A 23,380-nucleotide genomic window follows, 5' to 3' on the forward strand; every position below is an offset into this window, starting at 1 on the left:
CGGAGGCACTGCCTGGTGACCCCGCCTCGGAGGCTCCAGGGGGGCGCGGGCGGGACCCTGGGGACCGTCCATGCCCAGGGTGCGGCCGCGCCCCCTCCCCCTCCAGCCGGGCGCCCCCCGCTGCTGGGTGGCGTTCAGGGGTGCCGGCCAGTCCGGGTGCCCCGTTGGGGGGCGGCGCCCCGGAGGCCTCGCTGAGGCCACCATGTGATGTGGCCCCGCTTGGTGGTGCCACCCGAGCTGCGTGCCTCTGGTCGTCCATGCTCCTGGGCCCCCGCGCAGGCCAAGCATGAGGCCGCGTCCCGATGGCCGGGCGCTGGCGGGAGCTGCGCTGCCGCCCGCGCTGCTGCTGTTGCTGCTCCTGCTGCCGCCGCCGCCGCCGCTGCTGGGGCGCCTGTGGGCGGCGGGCACGCCCGCGCCAGCCGCGCCTGGGGCTCCGCAGGAAGGTGCGCTGGGCACTGGCCGCGTGAAGCGCGGCTGGGTTTGGAACCAGTTCTTCGTGGTGGAGGAGTACACGGGCACGGAGCCCCTCTACGTGGGCAAGGTAAAGTGGGACCCCGCACCGCTGTCCCGGGCCCAGGACCCTGGAGACACCCCAATTCCCCTACCCCCTAAGTGCCTGGTCTCAACTGCCTTAGCGGGGTGCTGCGGCGGGGGAAGGGAGGGGTACGTGGGAAGGGGGAGTGGAAGGGGGGAGGAGGCAGACACCAGGGTCCCGCACTCTCCTTTTCGTCCCTGCCCCACGCCCTTCTCTAGTGCCTCTTCCTTGGAGTCTTGGAGCACAGAGTGCTAGTGGGTGAGCCCAGTCCATCTTGGAGCTAGATGTATCTAGAGTGTAGAAACACATTTGCCAATCTGAACATCCCACACATACTCTCCCCACTCTGCTTAAAATTCTTCAAGAGCTTCCCATGCACTTGGGGACAAACCCAAATTCCACCCTCCTGCCTACAAAGATTGGCTCCCCTCTCTGAGATTCAGCCCTGGGCCCTGCTGCCCCAAACACTCCTGACACACCTACACCCCCCCCCCCCCCCCCCCACTTCCTAGGATGCCTCCCCTGAACTGCACCACCTGCTGCTCCTACTGATTACGGTGTACTCACACTCAGCTCTCTGCCCAGTGGCCACTTCCTCAGAGAGGCCGCCCCTCCCACACCAGGCCAGGAGAGGTCCCTGTAGGTGACCATCCCTCCCTGTTCTGTGCCCTCCCACGTGAGGTATTTTTCCTTCATAACACTTCATTATGCATGTGTTTGTTTGATTATGCATTTAATGTGTGTCTCTCCTCTTGGATTGTGTTTGTTTTGCTCCCCATTAAATCCCCAGTGCTTAATGCAGACATGGCTCACAAACCGTTGAATGAACGAATGAATGAATGAATGAATGAATGAAAGCTATTGTCTCAAACTCTGATGGTTAATGTGGCTGAAGATGTGTGCCCAAGGAGTATAAGGAGCTGAGGTCTTCGTTCCCCCATGCAATGCCTAAGCCTCTCATACTTACGCTGGAGAGGCAGAGGCAAGTAAGATCCAGCCTCTGCCATTTGGGGGCTCCCCTGAGTGGCAGAGACAGCCTGGTGCATAAAAAACTTCACAGGGCAGCACCTGGCACCGAGTAGGCATTCAATAAATAGTATCGGTTGGCTGGCTTTATAGAGGAGAAAGCACCTGAGCTGGGTTTTGATGTATAGGTAGGAGTTCATCAGCTTGCTGGGAAGGAGGCCATAACCTATGCAAAGGCTTGGAGTCCTGCTGGAGCCCAGCTTATTAGTCCTCTAAGTTTGGAGACTTGTCAGGAGCTGAGGTGTTGAGGTGGAGGGTGCTTGTAGGGCATGAAAAGCAGAGTGGTACCCAGGGAGGGTTCTCTGGTCTCTGCTAAGGCCAATCAGCTTTCCAGGAAGTTTTGGTCAGCAGAGATGCGGGGGGTGGGGAGACCAACTCTGGAGTTTCCTGTGTGTTGAGATATGGGTCTGAGAATTGGGAGACTGACCAGGCCGCTCAGTTCGGGGTTCAGGGATCAGGAGCCTAGACAAGGACGGGAGGAAAGCCTTGATAGTAATCTTTCAATTTGCCTGGCAGGAAACCCAGATTTTCTCCCCTCTTGACAGTCATCCCTGGTCCTTGGCTGCTTTCCCTCTCCATACATGGGGCTGGAGTTGATCCGCGCAACTCAGCAAATGAGGATTTGACAGATAGAGCTCAGAGAGGTTCATGTCCTTGCTCAAGCCAACTAGTGGCAGAACCAACGGCTCCTGACTCCTAGCCAGGGCAGTGAAATGGTGGGTCTGGTAGAATGGGGTGAAGGGATGGGGAAAGAGGAACCGGTGCCAGCTAGACCATCGCTGATGGTGAGGCAGCCAAGAATACAGGCTTTGGAGCAGACACTCCTGACGCCGAGGCCTGGCTCTGCTAACCCATGAACCACATTACCTTAAACAAGTCACTTCACCTCCCTAGACCTCAGTCTCTTCATCTGTGAGAGTGGGGCTAAGAGAGCTCAGCTTCCTAGGGTTGTTGAGAGGATTAAAGAAGCAAACTGAGTACATAAAGTGTTTTGCCTGCAGCCTGGTTGCTTGTCTATTGTTTTTGTTTTTTTTTAATCTTTTCTATATGAAGCACTTAACTCTTGAACTGCAAGATAGAAATCATTGTTCCCTTATGTAGGCAAGGAAACCGAGGTTCAGAGAGGGCAGAGTCATAGAGGGGCCAAGTGGCTTGGCCAGGATTGTTGTGTGTTGGAGGCCAGTCCCACCTGGATTCTGCAAACCTCTCAGAAACCTCCAGGCCTGGGAGAAGGGCTTCGGGAAACCCCAGAGAGAAAGGGGAGGAGTCTGACACATCTGCCTAAATGTCAGTGGTGGTGGTCTCAGGCACCCCCGCCCTGCTGTCTGCCCAGCAGCTGGGGATCTGAGAAGGCCTCCCCAGCCCAGCTGCCCACATCCTGAAAAGATCAGAGAAACCGCTGACTCACCGCTGCATCCATCCAGCCATACCATCATCTCAGCGGCATGGGCCAAACCCCACCCATCTCTTAGAACCAGTCTGTCAGCGATGGGAGGGCCCTAGTAAGTTCCTTCATTATAAAATGGGGAAACTGAGGCCAGGGGCAGGGAATATCATGCCAAGGCCACAGCAGCACAATGACAGAATCAAGCCATTGACCAGATCTCCTGACACCGGCTCCTGGCCCCATGAGGTTTAACTATTCTGTATGAATGTCTATTATGATGCAAGCATTGTGCCCAGCCAGGGGGGTCTTCCTCTCACAGCAACCTCTCCCAGCGTCCCCGCTGCTGTCAGGACTATTTCATCCTCCCCCTTCCTCATCTGCAGCCAGAGCCCCCCCTCTCTTGCTTTCAAGGCCACCTCCAGAAAAGCACTCTGTGCAAGGAGGAAAGAGAACTTTCCATCTGTTGGCAAACAGTTGCCCAAAGCACACTTTCTTGTGGAAGGTGGTATAGTGTGTGGTTCCGGGGGGGCCAACGGGAGCCAGACTGCCAGAACTCAAACCCAAGCTCTGCCGCTGGTTATCCCTGACCGTCGGCACGTTGTTTAATGTATCTGTGCCTCAGTTTCCTTATCTGTTGAGTGAGGGCCTAGCCCCTCCTCAAATGGTTGTGATGAGGGTTCAGTGAGTCAGCATATGTCAAGATCCTGGCATGTGCTCAGTATGCACTTTTATCATCATAGGGCTCAGCCGATATTTCCCCCACATTGAGAAAACCGTCTACACGGACACTACGAACCCTGCTCTACACCCTGAAAGCCTCTTCGCCCCCTGATGTTCTGGTTTCTCACCAGAGCGGGGGCAGGTGGTCTCTAGCTCACTCCTCACTCAAGGAATATGAGCTTGGGCTTTTAAAAACCCACCTGTCCCCTTTCTAGTCGAATCCCATGTTTGTACAAGTGGTCGTGTGCATGCATGCGCGCATGCGCGCGCACACACTCACACACACTCATGCTTACGCTCTCTCGCTCTTCAGGGAGAAAGGACTTCTCCACGGTTTCAGTTAATTCACTGCTTCCAGGTCCCCTGCCCCAGGGAGCCACTGGGAGCATCTGTCCTTGTCGAATTCCAAAGGTAGCTTAGCAACAGCACCATCTCCAGTGAACCCTGGCCCCAACCGTAACCTGTTTTACAACCGCCTCCTCCATCACTCACCGCCAGGCTCCTGTCAGCACCCGCAGGGAGCACTGGGCGCCGAGGTGGTCACCAGAGCCCCACTCAGGCCGCTCCCTTCGCTGTCCTGCCCCCTCGGCAGCCTCGCCCACCTCTTCCATTCACCTTCTCGCAAGACCCACCTTAAAGCAACCTCCCAGCATTTCCATACAATCTGGGTACGTTGACTAATCCCTTTTCCAAACTGTAATTTCCCCGGAGGCCTCTTGTCAGTTGCATGTGGATTTTGTAGGATTTTTAATTCTTTTTTTTAAAAAGCTAGAATTATGGGGTCAGCCCTTACGACCAGCTCCTGTGGGCGGTGAGATCCATTTTAGATATACGGCAGGATTAAAGTGGGACGGAGAGCAGATTTAATTAAGTTGCTAATATTTAAAGAAAATTGATGAACTCCTGGTTTACGAGTAGCACAGGCGTGAACAGACCCCTTATTCTGGGAGAGGCTTTTTATTTGATTTGCTTTCCGTTTAAATCCTGGACTCGTTTTATTTGCGTAGCTGCACTGTCCATTTAATTGTCTTTAATAAGGAAAACGTACCTCTGCTCGCATTTAATTTTGATTTAATTAGGAGGAAGTAATTAATGGCCTCATAAATCCTGTTTTTCAGCCTCCCCCCGCCCCCGGGTGAGAAGCACTCACTCTTGTGTTTTTGTGTTGTTTATGATCTGAGGCAGGGATTGGGAGAGGCAGTCTCCTCCCAGGCTATCCACACTGGATGCAGTGGAAAGGACCCAGGATGGGGAGTCGGACAGGCCTTGGGGCTGCCTCTTGTTAGCTGTGACCTTAGGTAGGATATGGGCCCTTTCTGAGCCTCAGTTTGCCAATCCATACAACGGGGAGAGAGTAATCTCTAATTCACAAGATCGCTATGAGATATCAATGAGGTCATGGTCAAGGGTCTGGAAGTGTGCCCGGTGACTCCCCTCCCTAGTCTAGCTCGTGCGTGCCTGCGATTTAATGGAGTGATTGGACCTTCCAGAAAGCCCAGAAGACATCGGGGAAGTCTAATGACAGTTGTTTATTTCATTATTCATTTATTGAGTGTGTTTGGTGCTGTGCCCTGTGCCAGATGCTGGGGAGCTGGAAACAAAGCCATACGCTTGACCCTCAAGGAGCACGAAATCTCACACTCTCATGTGCATACACACAAACACAGACACATTCCACTTTCCCATCTACCTGTATTTTCTCTGCAGGCATTGTCAGGGCACTAGTGTGTGCCAGGCCTGGGGAGTTCAGACAGAGAGTAACCAGTTAGTCCATGCCCCTGAGGCCCATGACAGCTGGGGAGACAGATGTGCAGCATTGAGGTGTTACAGAGGAGTGTGCATGGGACAGGGGACAGGGCAGAGTGAGGGTTCTGCAGCCAAATTGGAGGGCATCTGAGAGGACTGACTGAAGGAGGAAACAAGCTGAGTTTAAAAGACTCCAAGCAGATATTGCATGATGGCCCCTGTATCTCCAATGGGTCAGGATTTGAGCGACCCTCAAATCCTCCTGAGACTATAGGGTGGGAAAGGGAAAGGAAGTGAATTTGCATTGAGCACCTACTATGTGCCAGGAGCTTCCACATATGATCTTATGAATCTTTGAAATCTATGGGAAGATTAAATCAGCCCAATGTACAGATGGGAAAACTGAGGCTCAGAGAAGGATTGCCTCTTACCCAGGGTTATGCAACAGGTCAGTGACAAAGCTGAAGCTGGCACCCAGCCAATCCTGAAGCCAAAGCTTGTCGCCTTTCCTGACTTGTGATTCGAAGTCCTTTTCCAAATGATGAAATAGAGGCTCAGACTGAAGAGGCCACCAATGACTGTGGCCTGCCGAGTGCAGGGCAAAAGACCGGCGTCCGGGCCTTCCCCGCAAGCCGTGCAGCCCCGTGACTGCCCTGCAGCCCACTCCCTCCTCCTTTGCCCTCTTCCTCAGCCAGAAACATTGTCAGTGGACTCACCGGATCCCCAGAGGCTGCCGAGGGACCAACCTGTGCGTAGGAGTCAAACAGATCAGGGCCCATGTCAGTCTCTTCACCTGGAAAACGGGGTACATTTCTGTACACCATGAGGTTAAATCCTATTACTGCGGAGGCCTGCAGCACATGTCTGACATGTAGGAGGTGACCAATAAGTGAGGGCACCATCCTCCAGCCTCCACTCACAGCCGGAAGTCTTGAGAAATGTCCTCCTCGGGTAGGGCCACAGGCACTCCCTCCCTCTGCACTGCAGAGCAGGGCCGGGCAAGCAGGGCAGGCAGCCCAGACCAGCCCGAATCCTCAGCTCCTAGCTCCTGCCCAGGCCGACCAGCCCTGTCTGACTCTACAGTCCCCCGTGGGTAGCCACTGGGCCCCAGCGTGAACTCTGTGTCATTCTTCATAGAAAAACATTGATGACATCACCTCTGAGTTCCACTGATCCCTGTCCGGGGTCTGAGTGAAAATGTCAAGGGCTGCAGGGACATGAGGAAGACCCAGGAGAAAGAAAGAGAAGAAAACAGCCATTTATAGTGTTTAGGTCAATACATGTTCTCCTTTAAGCTTCACCACACCTGCACCAGGAGGGCTGGATCTGATTTCTCAGGGGAGGGGGGAACGGGCTCAGAGAGGTAACATGAACAAGCCTGTGGTCACAAGTCATGGGATCAGGAGCTGACTCCCTCTGTCTGTGCCTCAGTTTTCCTATCTGAGAAATGGAAGAATAATAGTGTTCCATGTGGCGGTGATGAAAACGAATAAGAGAATAGCTGTTCAGCATCCCCCCAAATGGTAAGGAACTATAGGCACACCTTGTTTTATTGCACTTCGCTTCCCAGATGCTGGTGTTGGTGGGTTTGTTGTTGTTGTTGTTTTACAAATTGGAGGCAAGACCCTTCACCAGCAAAAATAGATGATTTGATTTATTGCGATACTCACTTTATTGTGGTGTCTGGAACCGAACCCGCAATGTCCCCGCGGTATGCCTGCATTCTGCACCCTGCTCAGAAATGTTTGCTGAGGAAGTAAGCAGATGCCAGGTCTGACTGGAACGTGGGTGCAGGCACTCTCAGATGGAACAGGTCCACCCTCTCCTGTGGCCAGGTCCCCCGGGCCGATGTGGAGGAAAAGCATAAACAGCAACAGGAGAGACAGGTCTCCTCATCCCAGCACTGCCGATGATTCAGGGCCGCCGTTGTGAGATAATTTTATGGGGGGCATTAAACTGAGTTATGAGGTTTTTACAATCCAGCCACTTATGAGAAATCTATTAACAGTAACTGGACAGGAAGAAGGCTTCTTGGTGGAGCCCAGGACAGGCATTAATTGGGGCAATCTATAACAGGATGGGGACCCAGAAAGGTTCCACCAGCCGCCTCCATTTACTCCCCGCAATTTCTGCTGAGAATCAGCAGACTCGCCAAAAAGAGAGAGATGCCCATTAATCGGCTAATGAAATATGAAAATGTTTATGGGCCATTCAATCTTCCAAATGGCACTTCTATAATCCACCTTTCAGACACAAAGTTCCACCGGCAGAATTTATTCCCCGGCTCCTCCTGCGTGGCCGGGGCCGGGTTTTCGTCCCCCTCTGTGATGACTTGATCCGGCACCTGTTATCCCACTGAGTGGGCTGGGGGACACGGGGTCCTGGCCAGAGACGGGACTTGGGGGTTCTCTCCTTCACACCCCATCTCTGTGGAAGCACAGAGAGGAGTGGGGACCACCCAAGGTCACCAGCTTCCTGGGATGCGTTTTCTTCTGCTCCGCGCTGCCTCGGGGAGTGGAGCATGGGAGGATGCGGACTTAGGTGTTTCTGTTTGGGCGGACAGCCTGCTGGCTGGTGGCTTGCCCAGGAGATCTCCGTGCAGAGAGAAGAGCCTGGGATCTGGAGCCTCAGAGGGCCTGGACTACATCCCAGTTATATATAGCCAGCATTTTGTAATAACATAATAATACGATAGCGACCATTTACTGGACACTTATTATGTCTCAGGCAGGGCTGATTTTCAGTTCGCACATGCCAGCGTGGTCGTGTGGCTGTGGAGACAGTGAGAAAGCTCCCTGCCTGCGGTAAACAGTCTCTCCTCTCCCTCGCCCCAGCTCCCTCAGCCCCTTGAACCTCTCTGATCGAGCAACCACGCGGTTCCTGCCTGGCCCAGCAGGACCCTCCTGTGGTACCATTCCTTGGACAGTCCCCCTGCCATGCTGACTGTTAAATACTGTGTCATGTCCTGCCAGGCAGGTGCTAAGGGCCTTGTGTGATTTCAACTCACTATCCCCAACACCTGTAGGAGAGAGGTGCTATTACAATCCGTGTTACAGAGGAGGCAACTGAGGCCCAGAGAGGGGCAGTGGCCACACAGGGAGATGCTGCTGCAGGCAAGGCCAGGCTGTAATGCCGCTCCTCCGCCCGGGCTCCTCCCTGGAGGCTTGAGGATGGAGTGAGAAGGCCAGGCTGTGGACCAGGCCAGTTCCTCCAAGGAGCACATCATCCCATTTCTCTAATTCTCTATGGGAAACTAAAAAAAAAAAAAAAAAAAAAAAAATCTATAATATCTGTAGCAAAACCTACTCAGGTACTATTTTTTTAAATAAAGAACCCTGAACTAGATAAATATGTAAATGGCTTAGCATGGTGCCCAGCACATAGTAAGTGCTCCTTCAATTTGCATCCCCCTTTCTCCTCTCTCCCTTTGTGTCCTGTCCCCATCCTGTGCCACGCCCTGAGGCTGGCTCTCCAGGGGTGAGTAAGAGGAATAAGATAGGAGCCCTGACCTCTGGGGGCTCAGAGCCTGAGGAGATTGGACAGCAGCTTGGAATCATATTAGCAATGCAAACTGAGGCCCCACTCCCAGACCTACTGAGTCAGAATCTGCATTTTAACAAGATCCTCAGGTGATCTGCATGCACATGAGGTGGGAGAAACACGGGCTGCAGCCATCCCACAAGCTGAACATGATAATGATGGCTGATGTACTGAACTGCAGAGATCATGGAAGGGGACGGGGACGGGGATCCAGAAAAGTGTAGGGAAGAGGCGGCATTGAGCGGAGCCTGCGGGAGGAGCAGAGCTTAAGTGAGCAGAGAAGTAAGGACAAGTGCTCAAAGCAAGAGCCCGTTGGTGTGGAGGTGGCTCTGGAGTTCTTTGTCAAGGCAACGGGGAGCCATGGGAGAGTTGCAAGCAGGGAAGGCTGAGTTCCAGCTGCAGAGCGAAAGGTGGATTATGGGGGCAGGGCTGGAGCAGGGAGAGCTGTGGAGGGCTGGTGAGGCCCAGACAGGGGTGAGGCATGGCTTCCCAGGCCTGTGTTCTTACTGAAGGATGGGTGTGTTAACGAAGGGACATGCTTAGGAACAGGCCCGTCCCGGGATTCCCAGGGGGAGGCCGAGAGGAGCTTCCTCCCCCACCTCCACCCTGTCTTCCTCCCTGCCTCTCCAGATCCACTCGGACTCCGACGAGGGTGACGGGGCCATCAAGTACACCATCTCAGGCGAGGGCGCGGGCACCATCTTCCTGATCGATGAGCTGACAGGTGACATCCATGCCATGGAGCGGCTGGACCGTGAGCAGAAAACCTTCTATACGCTGCGGGCCCAGGCTCGGGACCGTGCCACCAACCGCCTGCTGGAGCCCGAGTCGGAGTTCATCATCAAGGTGCAGGACATCAACGACAGCGAGCCCCGCTTCCTGCACGGCCCCTACATTGGCAGTGTGGCCGAGCTCTCCCCCACAGGTGGGCTGCGGGATCCTGGGGGGCTGGGGGGGGGGCGGGGTGAGGAGGGAGGGGAGCTGCCAGGTTCTGAGTGGGAGCCCGCTGTGGGGGGAGGAGCTGAATCTGCGGGGAGGAGCAGGAGCGACAGGATCTGCTACCCCAGGGCAAAGGGTACTGGTGTGAGCCAGGTGACCACACAGGCTCAGGCATAGACCTGGACACAGTCACAGAGGCATGCATGCAGGTGACCTCAGGCACATACACGGACATAGTCCCCACATGAGCATGGGTCTCCATGTGGACTCAGAGACACACTTGGACATGGTCTTACACCCACACATAGACCCAGCCTCACGTGCAAGCTCAGCTGTCCACCCGTACCCAGCCCTTCACCAGAGTTGAACTCCACACACACTGTACAGCCCTTGGTCACCATCCCCACCCAGACGCAGGTACAGCAGGACACAGGTACACCTACAACCAAAGACAACCAGAGGGAGACACAGCTGAGACAAGGACCAGCCACACAACCAGGCACAGCCCAACACCCAACATAGCCACATACAACCCCACCCAGGGAACAGCCCTTTGCACAGATGGAGCTTATGCACAGACACAGTCACCTACACAAACACAAGGACTAGCCGCACCGAGTATTGCCATCTGGGCCCACTCCACCAGAGGGTGGCTGTGAACAGGCCTGGCACAGCTGGGTGCAGCAGCATTCAGACAGCTCCCTTCACTGCCCTCAGGAGGCCCCAACGCACCAACATGCCGCCCCCTGGGGACAGTTCACAGAGACGCTGAGCCCCCAACACAGGTTCAGGTGCATGTGCCTGGCAGGCTGCAAACACCCAGGGCGCTGGGTACGTGCGGAAAAGGGAGCACACACATCAAAAGTCCCATCTGCAAGAAGACCTCAGACTTGGCCACACCAGAAACGCGCATTTGCCCCGCAGGGAGCACTGACGCTAACGGTTGGATGGATCTGCCCTCTCCCTCCACGGGGCCCACATACAGTTGGCTGACCACCGAGGCTCCACGTGGCCTAGGGCTCCTCGTAAAGCCAGTAGCTGCCATCTCCTTCCCCACCGTGTTCACCTAAGCACCTGCCAGCCAGGCTGGGCCCGGAGCGGCGACCCTCGGTCCGAGACCCTGGCCCATCCCTGAGCGCTGTGGGCTCGGCGCTGCTTCTCTCTGGGCCTTCCAGCTCCACGGCTGCATGTCAGATGCCAGGGGTATTTGAGTTCTTGGAGGAAAGTGCAGTCAACCCCAGCTTCCCCAGATGGAGCTCAACTGGCAGATTGGCAGAGAATGAGCAGGCAGCCAGGAACTGAAGAGGAAGTGAACCAGAGAAAATGATGGGCACAAAGGGGTGGTGGGAGAACAGGGAACAGTGAGGGTGTGAATGTGGGTGCCAGCAGGGATGTACACACACAGTAGGTCCACATGTGTGCCTGGTGTGCACATCCACGGCTGGTCAAATGGCACTTTAAGGCCTGTGCACCCATGTGACGTGCTGTGTGTCTCTTTGAGTGTCTTCTTTCATTCATTTAAGAAATATGTGTGAGGATCTGCTATGTGCTAGGCATTGGGGACACAGCAATGAAAAGGCAGTCAAGCCTCCCTGCTCTCAGTAAGCAAATAAGCAAGTAAACGAACAGGTCTCTGATCTGGGAAGGCTTCTCTGAGGAGACGACATTGAGGCAGAAACCTGATGGAAAGCATGGGCCCTGGGGTAGAGCATGCCAGGCAGAGGGGACTGTACATGCAAAATCCCTGAGGAGAAGTGGAGCGGCAACCAGGTCTTGCAGCCATGTAGACCATAGTCAGGGCTTTGCCTTTTATGCTGAGCAAGCTGGGAAGTCAGCAGATGGGCTTGTTCCGAAGAGTGACATGATCTTAGTTTTAATAGGATTCCCTGGCTGTTCTGTGATGGTTAGGTGTTGGGGGGGGGGGGGGGCGGAGGGAGAGGGGAGGGCAGAGGCAGAGTGCCCATTGAGGAGAATATTGCAATTACCTAGACAGGAAATGATGGTGGCATGGAACAAGGTGGTACCAGGGAGGGTATTGCAAAGAGGTCGACTTATGGATAGATTTTGAAAGTAGAGCTGAAAGCATTTGCTAATGGATCGAATGTGGGGTGTGAGAGAAAGAAAAGTCAAGGATGACTACTGAGATTTTGACCTGGGCAATTAAATAGATGGAATTTCCATTTACCGAGATGGAAGGGGCAGATTTGGAGGGTGGAGGGAGACCAGGAGTTTGGTTTCAGACGTGCAAAGTTGGAAGCACTCATTAGCTAACCAAGTGGAGATCTTGAAAAAGGCAGTTCAATATACAGGCTCAGTGAGAGGTCTGGGCTGCACAGATAAATCTGGAAGTTGTCAGTAGCAAAGACCCCCTGGACTCTCAGAGCCCAATGAGTACTTAGAAATCAGTTTTGCAAATGGGGGAAACTGAGGCTCAGGGGGGGGCAGTAATGTGTCCAAGGTCACACAGCAAGTCAAAGGTGGCTCAAGCCCCTGACTTCCCAGGTCCAGCAGCTCCTACTACTGGATTCAAACTCTGGCCAGGAAGGTATATGGCCCGGTCGCTCTTCACCCAAAACTGACCTGCTCATTCCCAAATGGAAAAGACCATAAAGGAGGCTGGAGAAGGAAGCAGGAACCATATCCCAAGGACCTGAGAGAAGCACGGAGCCTGGGAAGGCTTAAGCAAGAAAGTAACACGGGCAGACTTGCATTCTAGACAGCTCCCCAGCTGCTGTATGGAGAATGGATGGGGATGGTGGGTGGGGGCTCCAGAGGGAGGCCCAGCCCCATATCCACCGGGATGGCTCGTCCATCATTACTTCACACTCTCTGCAACTCCAAGACGTGGCAGGACGGATGGTAGCATCCCCATTAAACAAATCGGAACCTCAGTTTCCCCCATTTGCAAAACTGATTTCTTTTTTTTTTTTTTTTTTTTAAATTTCTTTATTGATTAAGGTGTCACATATTTGTCCTCATCCCCCCATTCCCATCCCACACCCCTCCCCTTGGATGCCCCAACCCTCTGTTGAACTTAAGCATTGGTTAGGCTCATATGCATGCACACAAGACCCCTGGTTGATCTCTCCCCCCTCCCCCCACCCTCCCCTATCCTCCCTCTGAGGCCCGATAGTCCGATCGATGCCTCCTTGTTTCTGGTTCTGTTCTTGTTCATCAGTCTATGTTGTTCATCATTTCCCCTAGATGAGCGAAATCATGTGTCACTATAGATATACTTATAAGAATTGAATGTGCGACGAGCAAAAATAGTTATGCTGACAGGCAAATGAATCAGTCTGTAGTGAGTTTCTTTCTGGACCAACAGTTCTTTTGAGACCCAATATCAATGTCCACCGGTTCCCTATGAGTACATGTCGGCACTGACCCCTCAGCTCTGGATGGTGGACAAATGGTGGTAATGCAGGTCCGACTCCCTCTGGTTTGGTCTCGGCTGGACCCAGGGGCACTGCTTCACCCGGATCCAGGGGCCCACGGCCTCGCCCGGACCCGGGGCCAGGCTCACCCGGATCCAGGGGCCCGCGGCCTCGACCGGACCCGGGGCCCAGGGCTCACCCGGCTCCAGGGGCCCGCGGCCTCGCCCGGACCCGGGGCCCAGGGCTCACCCGGCTCCAGGGGCCCGCGGCCTCGCCCGGACCCGGGGCCCAGGGCTCACCCGGCTCCAGGGGCCCGCGGCCTCGCCCGGACCCGGGGCCCAGGGCTCACCCGGCTCCAGGGGCCCGCGGCCTCGCCCGGACCCGGGGCCCAGGGCTCACCCGGCTCCAGGGGCCCGCGGCCTCGCCCGGACCCGGGGCCCAGGGCTCACCCGGCTCCAGGGGCCCGCGGCCTCGCCCGGACCCGGGGCCCAGGGCTCACCCGGCTCCAGGGGCCCGCGGCCTCGCCCGGACCCGGGGCCCAGGGCTCACCCGGCTCCAGGGGCCCGCGGCCTCGCCCGGACCCGGGGCCCAGGGCTCACCCGGCTCCAGGGGCCCGCGGCCTCGCCCGGACCCGGGGCCCAGGGCTCACCCGGCTCCAGGGGCCCGCGGCCTCGCCCCGACCCGGGGCCCAGGGCTCACCCGGCTCCAGGGGCCCGCGGCCTCGCCCCGACCCGGGGCCCAGGGCTCACCCGGCTCCAGGGGCCCGCGGCCTCGCCCCGACCCGGGGCCCAGGGCTCACCCGGCTCCAGGGGCCCGCGCAAAACTGATTTCTAAGTACCGAGGCTCAGAGAGGAGAAAATGTGCTCACAGCCACATAGCAAGGCAGTGACCGAGCAAGTCGCTGAGCTTGGCTCCCAGACGGTTGGAGTGGCGAGAGTCCTTGTGTCACACCTGGGGAAACTGAGACCAAGAGAAGGGCACGGACTTGTTCAAGGTCGCCCAGCCAGTAGGATGCAGAGCCAGCCCGCAACTTCACAAGCACCGACCTAAGGAGCCCCAGCCCTGCCTCACCTCCCTCTCCCAGCCCACTCACTCTGACATTCCACTGGGGAAAAAGTCAGGCAGGGGACTCGACAAGCCAGGAAACCCGGGAGGGGGGAGGGAAGAAGCAGAAATTAAATGCATTTATTTCATTTGAGCAACTTTTTGAAGGAGAAGCGAATTTGACACCGGGTGCTTGCGGAAACTCCAGGCGGCTTTGAAAATCAGTCACAATTACTGAGCCTCCTGTTCCGGGCCAACGGGGGCGGGGCGGACAAGCGTACCGGGTCTGGGCAGCTTCGGAGATCAGAAGGAGCAGAAACGCAGATTGGGACATGAAAGGCAGCAGAGCTCGCAAATTAAACCACTCACAGCTTAAAAGGGAAGGAAAGTGTGCCGGGGGCCTCCAACCAGCCGCCACGCTCCTGCTTCCGAGGAGGGGCACGCCAGCCAAGCTGAGCCCCCGAAACAGGTCCTGCAGCTGAGTCAGGAGGCCTGGCTCCCCTCATGGCCTTGGCCAAGTTTCTGCCCCATTCTGGGCCCCCAACTTTCGTTCTGAACATTGAGGGATTTCATTCATGCAACAGATATGTATTGAGTGCCTGCTATGTGCCAGGCACTGTGCCAGGCACGGGGGATTCTTAGGAAGCCTATGTATAGAGCAGGGAGAGAGACCGTAAACAAATAAACAAGCCAATATATTATATTCCCAGTGGTATAAGCGCTGTAAAGAATAGGGGATCGGGAATTCCACAGGGTGGGACCAAAGTAGATCTAATTAATAAATAAGAAAACAGGAATAAATTCTGTGTTTCAGGTACTCACAACTGCAAACCTACTTGTGCCCCACCCTGTACTGGGAGAGTGCTATTTTATAGAGAGGAGTTAGGGAAGGCCTTTATATCTATATCGATATAGATATAGACATTTCAAAGAGGAAGGGAGAGGGAGAGATATAAACACCAGTGTTGAGAGAGAATCATCGATCGGCTGCCTCCTGCATGCCCCATACTGGAGATCGAGCCCGCAATCAGGGCATGTGCCCTTGACCAGAATTGAACCCAGGACCCTTCATTCCTCAGGCTGACACTCTATCCACTGAGCCAAACTGACTAAGGCAGCCCTTCTTTTTATAAGATGACATTTGAACAAAGATCTGAAGGAACCGTGGGAGTGAGCCAAGGAGCCATGTGAAACAGTAGTTTTCATACTGTATTGTGCATCCACATGGCCTGAAGGGCAAAACACAGCCGGCTGCCTCCTCCCCAGGCTTTCTGATTCAGTAAGACTGGGCTACTAGAAAGGTGCGCATCTTTTAAAACAAATCCCGAGGTGATGCTGGTGCTGCATGTTTAGGGACCACACTTGGAGAAACACTACACTGGGGGAAGAATGTTCCAGACCGTGAACAGCAAGTGCAAAGGTCCTGAGGCAGAGTGTGTTTGTCATGTTTGAGGAATAGCAAGAAGGTCAGTGTGGGCGAAGAGAGGAATAAGTGAGGAGGAGAGTGTCCAATGAGATCAGAAGAGGTACCAGGTCAGGGTCGCTTAGGACGTTGCAGCCATTGAAAGGTTTTTAGTTGCACTCTGAAGGAGATAGGGAGTACAGCAGTGACATGATCCAGCTTATATACTTAAACGATGAGTGTTGGCCACCATGTTGAAAATAGACTGTAGGGAGCAAGGTTGGAAGTGGGAAGATTAGTGAGGGGGCAATTGCAGTCCTGTGGGCAAGAGGTGATGCTGACTTGGACCCGTGTAGGTGGTGAGAAGATGTGGGTTTATGGATGGATGTTGAAGGTAAAGCCAACAGGGTTTACGAGGGATTGGATGTGGGGAGTGAGAGATGAGACAAGGGTGATGCTGACGTTTTTGGTCTGAGCCTCTGGATGGATGCAGCTGCTTTGCTGAGATTGGGAATGCTCCAGGAAAGAGCAGGTTTCCAGCGCAAAATTAAGAATTTGTTACTGGACAGGTTAGGATTGAGATGTCTGCTAGAAATCCAAGTGGAGTTGGGTCTCTGAGTCTGAAGGTCAGGAGCGAGATCGGGGCTGGAGATACAATGTTGGAAGTCATCCACACACACAGGACATTTAAGGCTTCAGGCTGGACGAAATCAACAAGTAAGCTTTGAGGAGAAGAGTTGGACTAGATAATCTCTTGATGTAGGGCCACCAAACCCCTTCCCCAGAGTGTCAGAGCTGACCAGTGGGCAGCAAGAGTATTTCATAGGGCTCCTGTGCCCAGCTCCACTCCACCTACTTATTAATGCCAACTGTGTATAAGACAATATACTTGGCACTGTTGAGGATACAGAAATGGGAAGTTCAATCCAACACACATCTATTAGCTACTACTTTATTCTGGGCACTGCCGGGGATATAAAGATAAGTAATTGAATTAAATCCACGAATGTTTATTAGCACCCATTATATACAAGGACCCCCATGTACTTGGCCCTGTAGGGGTTGCAAATATGAGTCACCCAACTTAGCAGACATTTATTAGCACCTATTTTACATAGAGCCCCAAGGGGATAAGAACATAAGCAGTTGCTTTCAATAAACACAGATCCGTGCCTACTATGTGGGGGTGCAAAGATAAGCACGACATGGCTGCTGACCTCGAAGTGGTGGCAGATCAGTTTTATTTCTGGTGACAACTCTAATCAATTGGTAGTGACTTTAGGGCTGCGTTAAGGAGGAGTCTGCAGGTTCATTCAGGCTCAGCAGAAAAGAAAGCCGCAACTGATTAGTGATGTCTGCTGTGAGCAAAGGCAGGAGAATGTGGTGGCTTATATGCCATAGGCTTGACATTGCTGGACCGTGGAATTGGGGCTCAACAGACTGGAGATGGGCAGGGGCCCTGCCGCAGCCACTTTCCCATGAGTTCCACTTCCTCTGTGTGCAGCATCTTTAATAGATGGGAAAAGACTGTTTTGTGGGAGAGTTTGCACCGGGATATTCACTAAATAATAGCTATCAGCCAAGACTGCTTTCACGGAGCTATTTTCCTTTATTCTCACAATCCTGGGGAACGAACAAGGCAGATATTATTGTCCTCATTTTACCAGTGAAGAAATAAATTCAGAGAGAGAGAAAGTAACTTGCCTGAGGTTCCAGAGGAAGAACTAGAGCCAGACCCTGAAACCAGACTCTGAGCTACTTCCCTTGGCCTGCCTCACAAATAGCCAAAACTATTTCTTTAGCTGGCGCAAGACTTTGCAGCTTGCAAAGCACTTTCCCATCCCTCATCTCATTTCACCCTCCCAGGAACTCTCTTGGGTTAAGTGTTGACACCCCCATTTTACAGCTGAGGAAACTGAGGTTCAGGAGAGGTAGAGAAATAACATTGGGATCGCGTACTATCTGATTGCTAAATCCAGTGCTGGGGCCGTCGGGGCAGAGAGGACAGGAGGAGGGCAGGAGGCCCTGGGTTCCCAAGGGCCCCATTTGGGGAGGGCAGCAGCAGGCTGGGAGCTTCCAAGTGTCCCATCTGCAGCCGAGAGAGTGTAGCTCAGCAGCCCTCAGGCCCAAGCCAAGAATCAATCGCTGGCCTCTGCAGAGACAACTTCTAAAGATGTTTTTAATTAAAGTCCAGGAAGATCTATATGTGCAATATCTCCTTGCCTAGCAACGGCACTGGCTCTCTCCACCCAGATGGGGATGGGCATAGGGGGACAGGACAGGAGGTGTCTGGTGGGAAGAGGTGGCAGAGAGGAACAGAGGCCCTGGCCCTCAGGAGCGCCCCACAGCCCAGGTGATCTGGACAGGAAGGAGTGTACCAGTGTCTTTCTTTGTCTTTTCCATCAACAAATCACTCCACAAGCATGAACACACTCTCTGTGCCAGGCCCTGTGCCCACTGTGGCAGGGGGTACAAAGGTGATAGAGCCACCATCCTGCCCTCAAGGACCCAGCACATAAAGGGTGCTCTGTGGATGTTGGGGGACCGGATGGAACTGAATTATAAGCAAAGACAAATGTTCGCTTTCTGCAACTGGCAGAGGGATGTTCTTGCAGAAACTTAGAATGTCACCAGACAACTTAACAGAGCGCCTCCTTTAAATGTGGAGAGAACCGAAGGGTGTACTGGTCTCAATTTAGGGTGGCAGGAGAGACCTTTCTCTCAGGGGGACGGCTTGGATACACACACACTCACTCACACACACACCAGTTGCCTACACGGTTGAGTCCATGGCAGGGACCCATGAGCAGAGAAAGAGTAAAGGGACAGTGTTCCAGAGTCCCCTGGAGACTCTGGAGAAATGTTTGTGACATGGCGGGGGGTGGGGGTGGGGGGCTCACCCCATCAAGCCAAAATCTCCTTTCTTCTCCTTATCCCCTTCCCACTCTCTCCTACTCTCCTCCTGCTTCATATGTATCTCCGTCTGTCTCTGCTTCTATATAACTTGACTTTCCAACTTTATCTCTGTATTTCTACCTCTTTCTGTCACACTGTCTCTGTCCCACTTCTATCCCTGCCTCTCCGAACCTCACCTCTCTGTCTCTGTCCTCATTTCTCCCTCTGTGTCTGGGTATCTCTGTCTTCCCACTTTTTCTCTGTCCATCTCTCTGAATCTCTGTCCCTCTGTCCCTTGTCTCTCTGTCTCTGACCCACTTTCATGTCCCATCTCTTTGTGCCACTTTCTCTGTCAGTTGTCACTGGGCCTGCCTCCTCCCCCTCCCTCCTGTGACCTCCCCCTCCTGTGCAGTCACTTCCCTGCATCTCCAGTGCATCATTCATCTGCATTAGGCTGCCCTGGCTGAGCAGCGGAAGTGGGGTTGGGGCCAGCCCAGCAAGTGCATTATAAGTGATGATCAAAAGTGGAGTTGTGGGGGTTAAGGGGGGGCAGTTTGAGAAGGGCCTTGTTTCCTGTGTAATCTGAGCATTCCCAGGGACTTGACAAGTGGTTTTTAATTTTTAATAGAAAGCATTCCGAGCAGTTCTGGCAGCAGCAGGGGGTGGGACTCATTTTTTATAAATGTGAGCCGAGGGTTTCCCAGGCCCAGCAGGGCAGTGCAGGGAGGGAGGAGGAGGCAGGATGATCATAATTACAAACATCTTCATAATAATGACACTCGGTCATCTCGGTTGAGGACTCTGTTCTTTTCCAAAGTGTTTCATCTCTTTCATCTCTTTATGGCATCTCCCTCATCCAGTGAGGCAGGAAGGATAAAGCCTTATCTCCATTTCACAGAAGGGGAACTGAGGCCCAGTTAGGTCAGACGGTTTTCCCATAACCAAGGACAGGGCTGGAATGAGAGTTTATGTCTTCAATCCCTGAGCTCCACTCCCCATAGCACTACCTCCTTCCTCCTCCCTGAGCCACCTAGGGCTTCTCCTGAGGGTCCTGGAGCACAAGTTTGGGTCTCCGTTGGACCCCACAGATAGCAAGGGTTAAGGGACAAGAAAGGAAATAATTCTGGCCTGGGAGACAAGACATGGGTTGCAATTCAGACTCCATGAGGAGCTATGTCAGAACCACCCAGGTAAACCAGAGATGAGGGGTGGGCAAGCCCCCGCCCTCCTGAAACTGGTGCTCTGGGATATCCTACTCATGGCCAAAGACATGGCCCCAGAGACCTTCTGACCAGACAAAGAGAGGTGAAGGGAATAACCCTGATTGAGCACCTACTACATGCCCGGCTTCCCCAGGTACTTAAATCCATCACTCTAATCCTCATAGCATCTCTGCACATTTCAGGCAAGGAAACAGGTCAAACAGAAGGCAAGACTTGACCACGGCACAGAGTGAAGAAGTGGTGGGATTTGAACCCAGGGCTCTCTGATGCCAAAGCCCGTGCTGTTTCCATGGAGGTGTGAGGGGCATCTCCTCCCAGGATGTCCAACTTCTCCTGCCGATTTTGCCTGGGAGGAACACGGCATCATCCTTGCTGCTCCCTTCTGGTGTCAGTCTCAGCACAGGCACAGTGAGTCATGGAGGGTGACATGCTAGCTACACAGAGCAGGTTTGAATATCTCCCTTCCACATACTAAGATGTAACCTGGGGAAAGTCATTCAGCCTCTTTGTGACTCAGTTTCCTCACCAGTCCAGCCAGGGATTGTGTCTAGGGCATCAGTTCTTAGCCTTGGATGCTCTTTAGAATCTCTGTGGGAGCTTTTTTAAGTACTTTGTCTGTGCTCCACCCCAAGAGAGTCTTACTGAATTGGTCTGGGGTGGGGCTCAGCATCCGGCTTGTTTTACAGCTCCTAAGAGGTTCCAATGTGCAGCCAGGCTGCGAACCACTGGTTTCTGTGCTCTCCCAGGACCAGCCTTTCTGCATCTAACATTCCACATGGAGCCCTGGGCGCTGAGATGCTGTTGGTCCAAGAATCACTTTGGCAACCCTGCCTATGCCAACCTAGATTTGGGCTCTCCAGCACCGGTAGCAGCAGGGCTGGCTGGCAGCACCATGGACAGCGGACACTTCATCCTAGCTTCTGGAAGTCTGGGCTTGAATTGAACTAGCTATTGGGGAGGGAGAATGTTCAATACAACTCCCTTCTCTTTCCTCCCCTTCCTTTCTCTTACTCTTCCCTCTCTCTTGCTCTCTGTCTAGTTCTACTCTCATAGACCCCTCCCCCCTTATCCTACTTCTAAGGTAGGACACATGTGGGTTTTGACATCAGGTCGACCTGGGTTTGAATCCTGCCTTCCCTATGTCCTTGCCAGATGAATTTAGCCACACACTGTCCTTGGTTCTGAAAATAGAAATCTGTTTGAGTTCTCAGAACAATCCTGAGAGCTTGGTAGTACTATTACCCTCACTTCACCAATGAAGAAATTAAGGTACACGGTGTTTCATTGCTTTATTTGACCTCCATTTCCTCAGATGTAAAGTGGAAATTTTAATAGAGCTTACTTCAAGGCTTTATTATATAAATCCCATAAGATAATATACACACAGGGTTTACCAATATCCAACAAGAAGCAGTCATTCAATAAGCACAACATATCATTATCATCGAATAATGATACATAATGATGGGTTTCATGTTTACTCATTATTAATTCGACATTTTCACTCTTCACTATGCATAGCAGTTTTCTCATCTGTAAAATGGGAATGATGCAGGATTGTACTGGAATCATCTCGTATCAGCTCACAAGAGCCAAGTATTGATCTTCAGAAGTTTTGTGAGCCTCTTGATATCACATTGGTAGCTTGAAATTGGCCATGGTGGGAGTATTTACACCATGAAAATCAGCAAACGCTACAAAGTAGGGCATTCCTTCCTGCCCCTCCACCCCCTGGAGCTGATGGTTAAACATGAACCAGCACACCACTGCATCACATCACAGAGGGCGTGGGGACTGAAGGAGGGAGTGGACATGATGGTGCATTGTAAACTGCAGGCTGCTGAAGCTAGGGGGGATGACCTGAAGGTGGTCCCCCAGCAACTACAAGCCTGGCACCCTCTGTCAGTTCTGGGGAGCTGCTGACTTGCGAAGAAGGTGGGAGGGGTGTGGGTCCTGGGGAACCAGTTGTGAATCACTGACCCTTCACTATCCCCACATGTTGGCATTAACTGTAATGGCTGCAATAAAGAATCCCAGATTGGGGAAATGATTCTATCATCCCCGTGGGAGTCCCTGGGATGCAGCCAGGGAGAGGGAGGGTGGAGAGAGAGAGAGAGAGAGAGAGAGAGAGAGAGAGAGAGAGAGAAATCAGCCATATCTATGGGGAGTCACTTGCCCAGAGGGTAGAGGGAAACATGCAGAGGGGAGGGACAAGGGGACCCTCTCTGATAACAGTTACAACAGCCAGTGTTTATTGAGCACCCACCATGAGCCTGATGCTTTCTCTATCTTCTTCCATTTCAGTATGTCCGCAAGGGGGGCATAATTGTGCCATTGTGTACTGGCATGCAGTGCCTCCTGACTCGGCAACAACCTGCATTTATTGAGTCCTTAGCATGGGCCAGACACTCCGTGCTGAAAAATTGAAATCTATTTGAATTCTCAAACCAATCCCAAGAGCTTGGTAGTACTATCACCCTAATTTCACAAATAAGAAAATTGAGGTACAAATGGTTTTGTGCTATACCCAAGGTCAAACTGGTAATAAGTGGCAGAGTCGTACGGATTGTGATTCAGTACATCAGGCCACCATCCCCAGAGTCACCGTGCCTGTGCTGACTCTGACAACCAGAAGGTCTTTGGCTTCCAAGAATCCTGAGGTCAAATCTCACTCCTTCCTCAGTCTGTACCTTCAGTCACGTCTTCTCTGTTCTTTTACCTGTTTCCTCACCTGTAATTATGAGGGGCCCATTCTGCCTCTCCGAGATGCCATGAGAATTAGAGATGATGAATGTAAGTGGCTGGTGAAGCCAGGCATGTAATAGGTACTCAATAGCTTATTCCTCTCTCCTCTCTGTAGAATGGGGTGGAGGCACCTGGGACCATGCTCTTGGCCCTGAGCAGGAAACCCGAGCACCAAGCATCCAGAGGGAGGGGGCTTGCCCAAACCCCTTCCCCAGCTTCTCCTGGGAACCCTGACATGGTTGACGTGGAGCTGGAGCCACCAAAGAAAGAGGCGCATTGCAGAGCAGGCTTAGGAGGCTCGTGGGCGGGAGGACATGAGAGGGAAATGAGAAATGCAAAAGAGTGAAAAATAAATACACGTGTCTGTCTGGAATGATCGAGGGCCCCAGGCTGGAGGCGGGGAGGCCGGGCTTAGCAGAATTGCTGCAGTAGCATTTCCAAAGCCTCCCTCATTAGCCAGGCAGTGAGCTGGCCTCCCCTCCCAGCACACTGCCCTACTGGCCCAGAGAGCCGAACCCAGGCCCAGGAGGACCCTACTCAGAACCCCAGGAGGCCTGGGCCCCTTCCCCTCACCAGCATGGCACTCAGAAGAGGGCATCTCCTTGCAGTGAGGTCTGAGTCTTATCCCCCTTGGGTCATATCCTGGGCCCCCTAGCCTCTCTCTTGGGTCTTTCACCTCACCCTCTCTTTCCTGAAAAGGTTCAGATAGACCAGATGGCTTTTCTGTCCCCCCCCCCTTAAACCTTCCCCCCACCCTAACCCTCAACCCCCATCCTGTCCAGCCTCACGTCCCAAGCCCTGCTT

The 23,380-nt window shown here is 53.4% G+C and overlaps 1 protein-coding gene across 1 annotated transcript in view; it reads left to right on the forward strand.

Moving 5' to 3' along the window:
* Window positions 1-255: 255 nt before the first annotated feature.
* Window positions 256-23,380, forward strand: part of CDH22 (cadherin 22) — a gene marked incomplete at its 3' end in the record, with an annotated part of 69,638 nt that continues 46,513 nt past the window's right edge. Inside the window, exons 1-2 of the mRNA XM_079783461.1 lie at window positions 256-541; window positions 9,585-9,879. Of these exons, the coding sequence (XP_079639587.1) occupies window positions 287-541; window positions 9,585-9,879 (550 nt within the window). The 5' untranslated portion in view covers window positions 256-286. The remainder of the gene's footprint in view (window positions 542-9,584; window positions 9,880-23,380) is intronic.

The sequence above is a fragment of the Cnephaeus nilssonii genome (assembly GCF_951640355.1).
Source record: "Cnephaeus nilssonii genome assembly, chromosome: 11".
NCBI lineage: Eukaryota > Metazoa > Chordata > Mammalia > Chiroptera > Vespertilionidae > Cnephaeus > Cnephaeus nilssonii.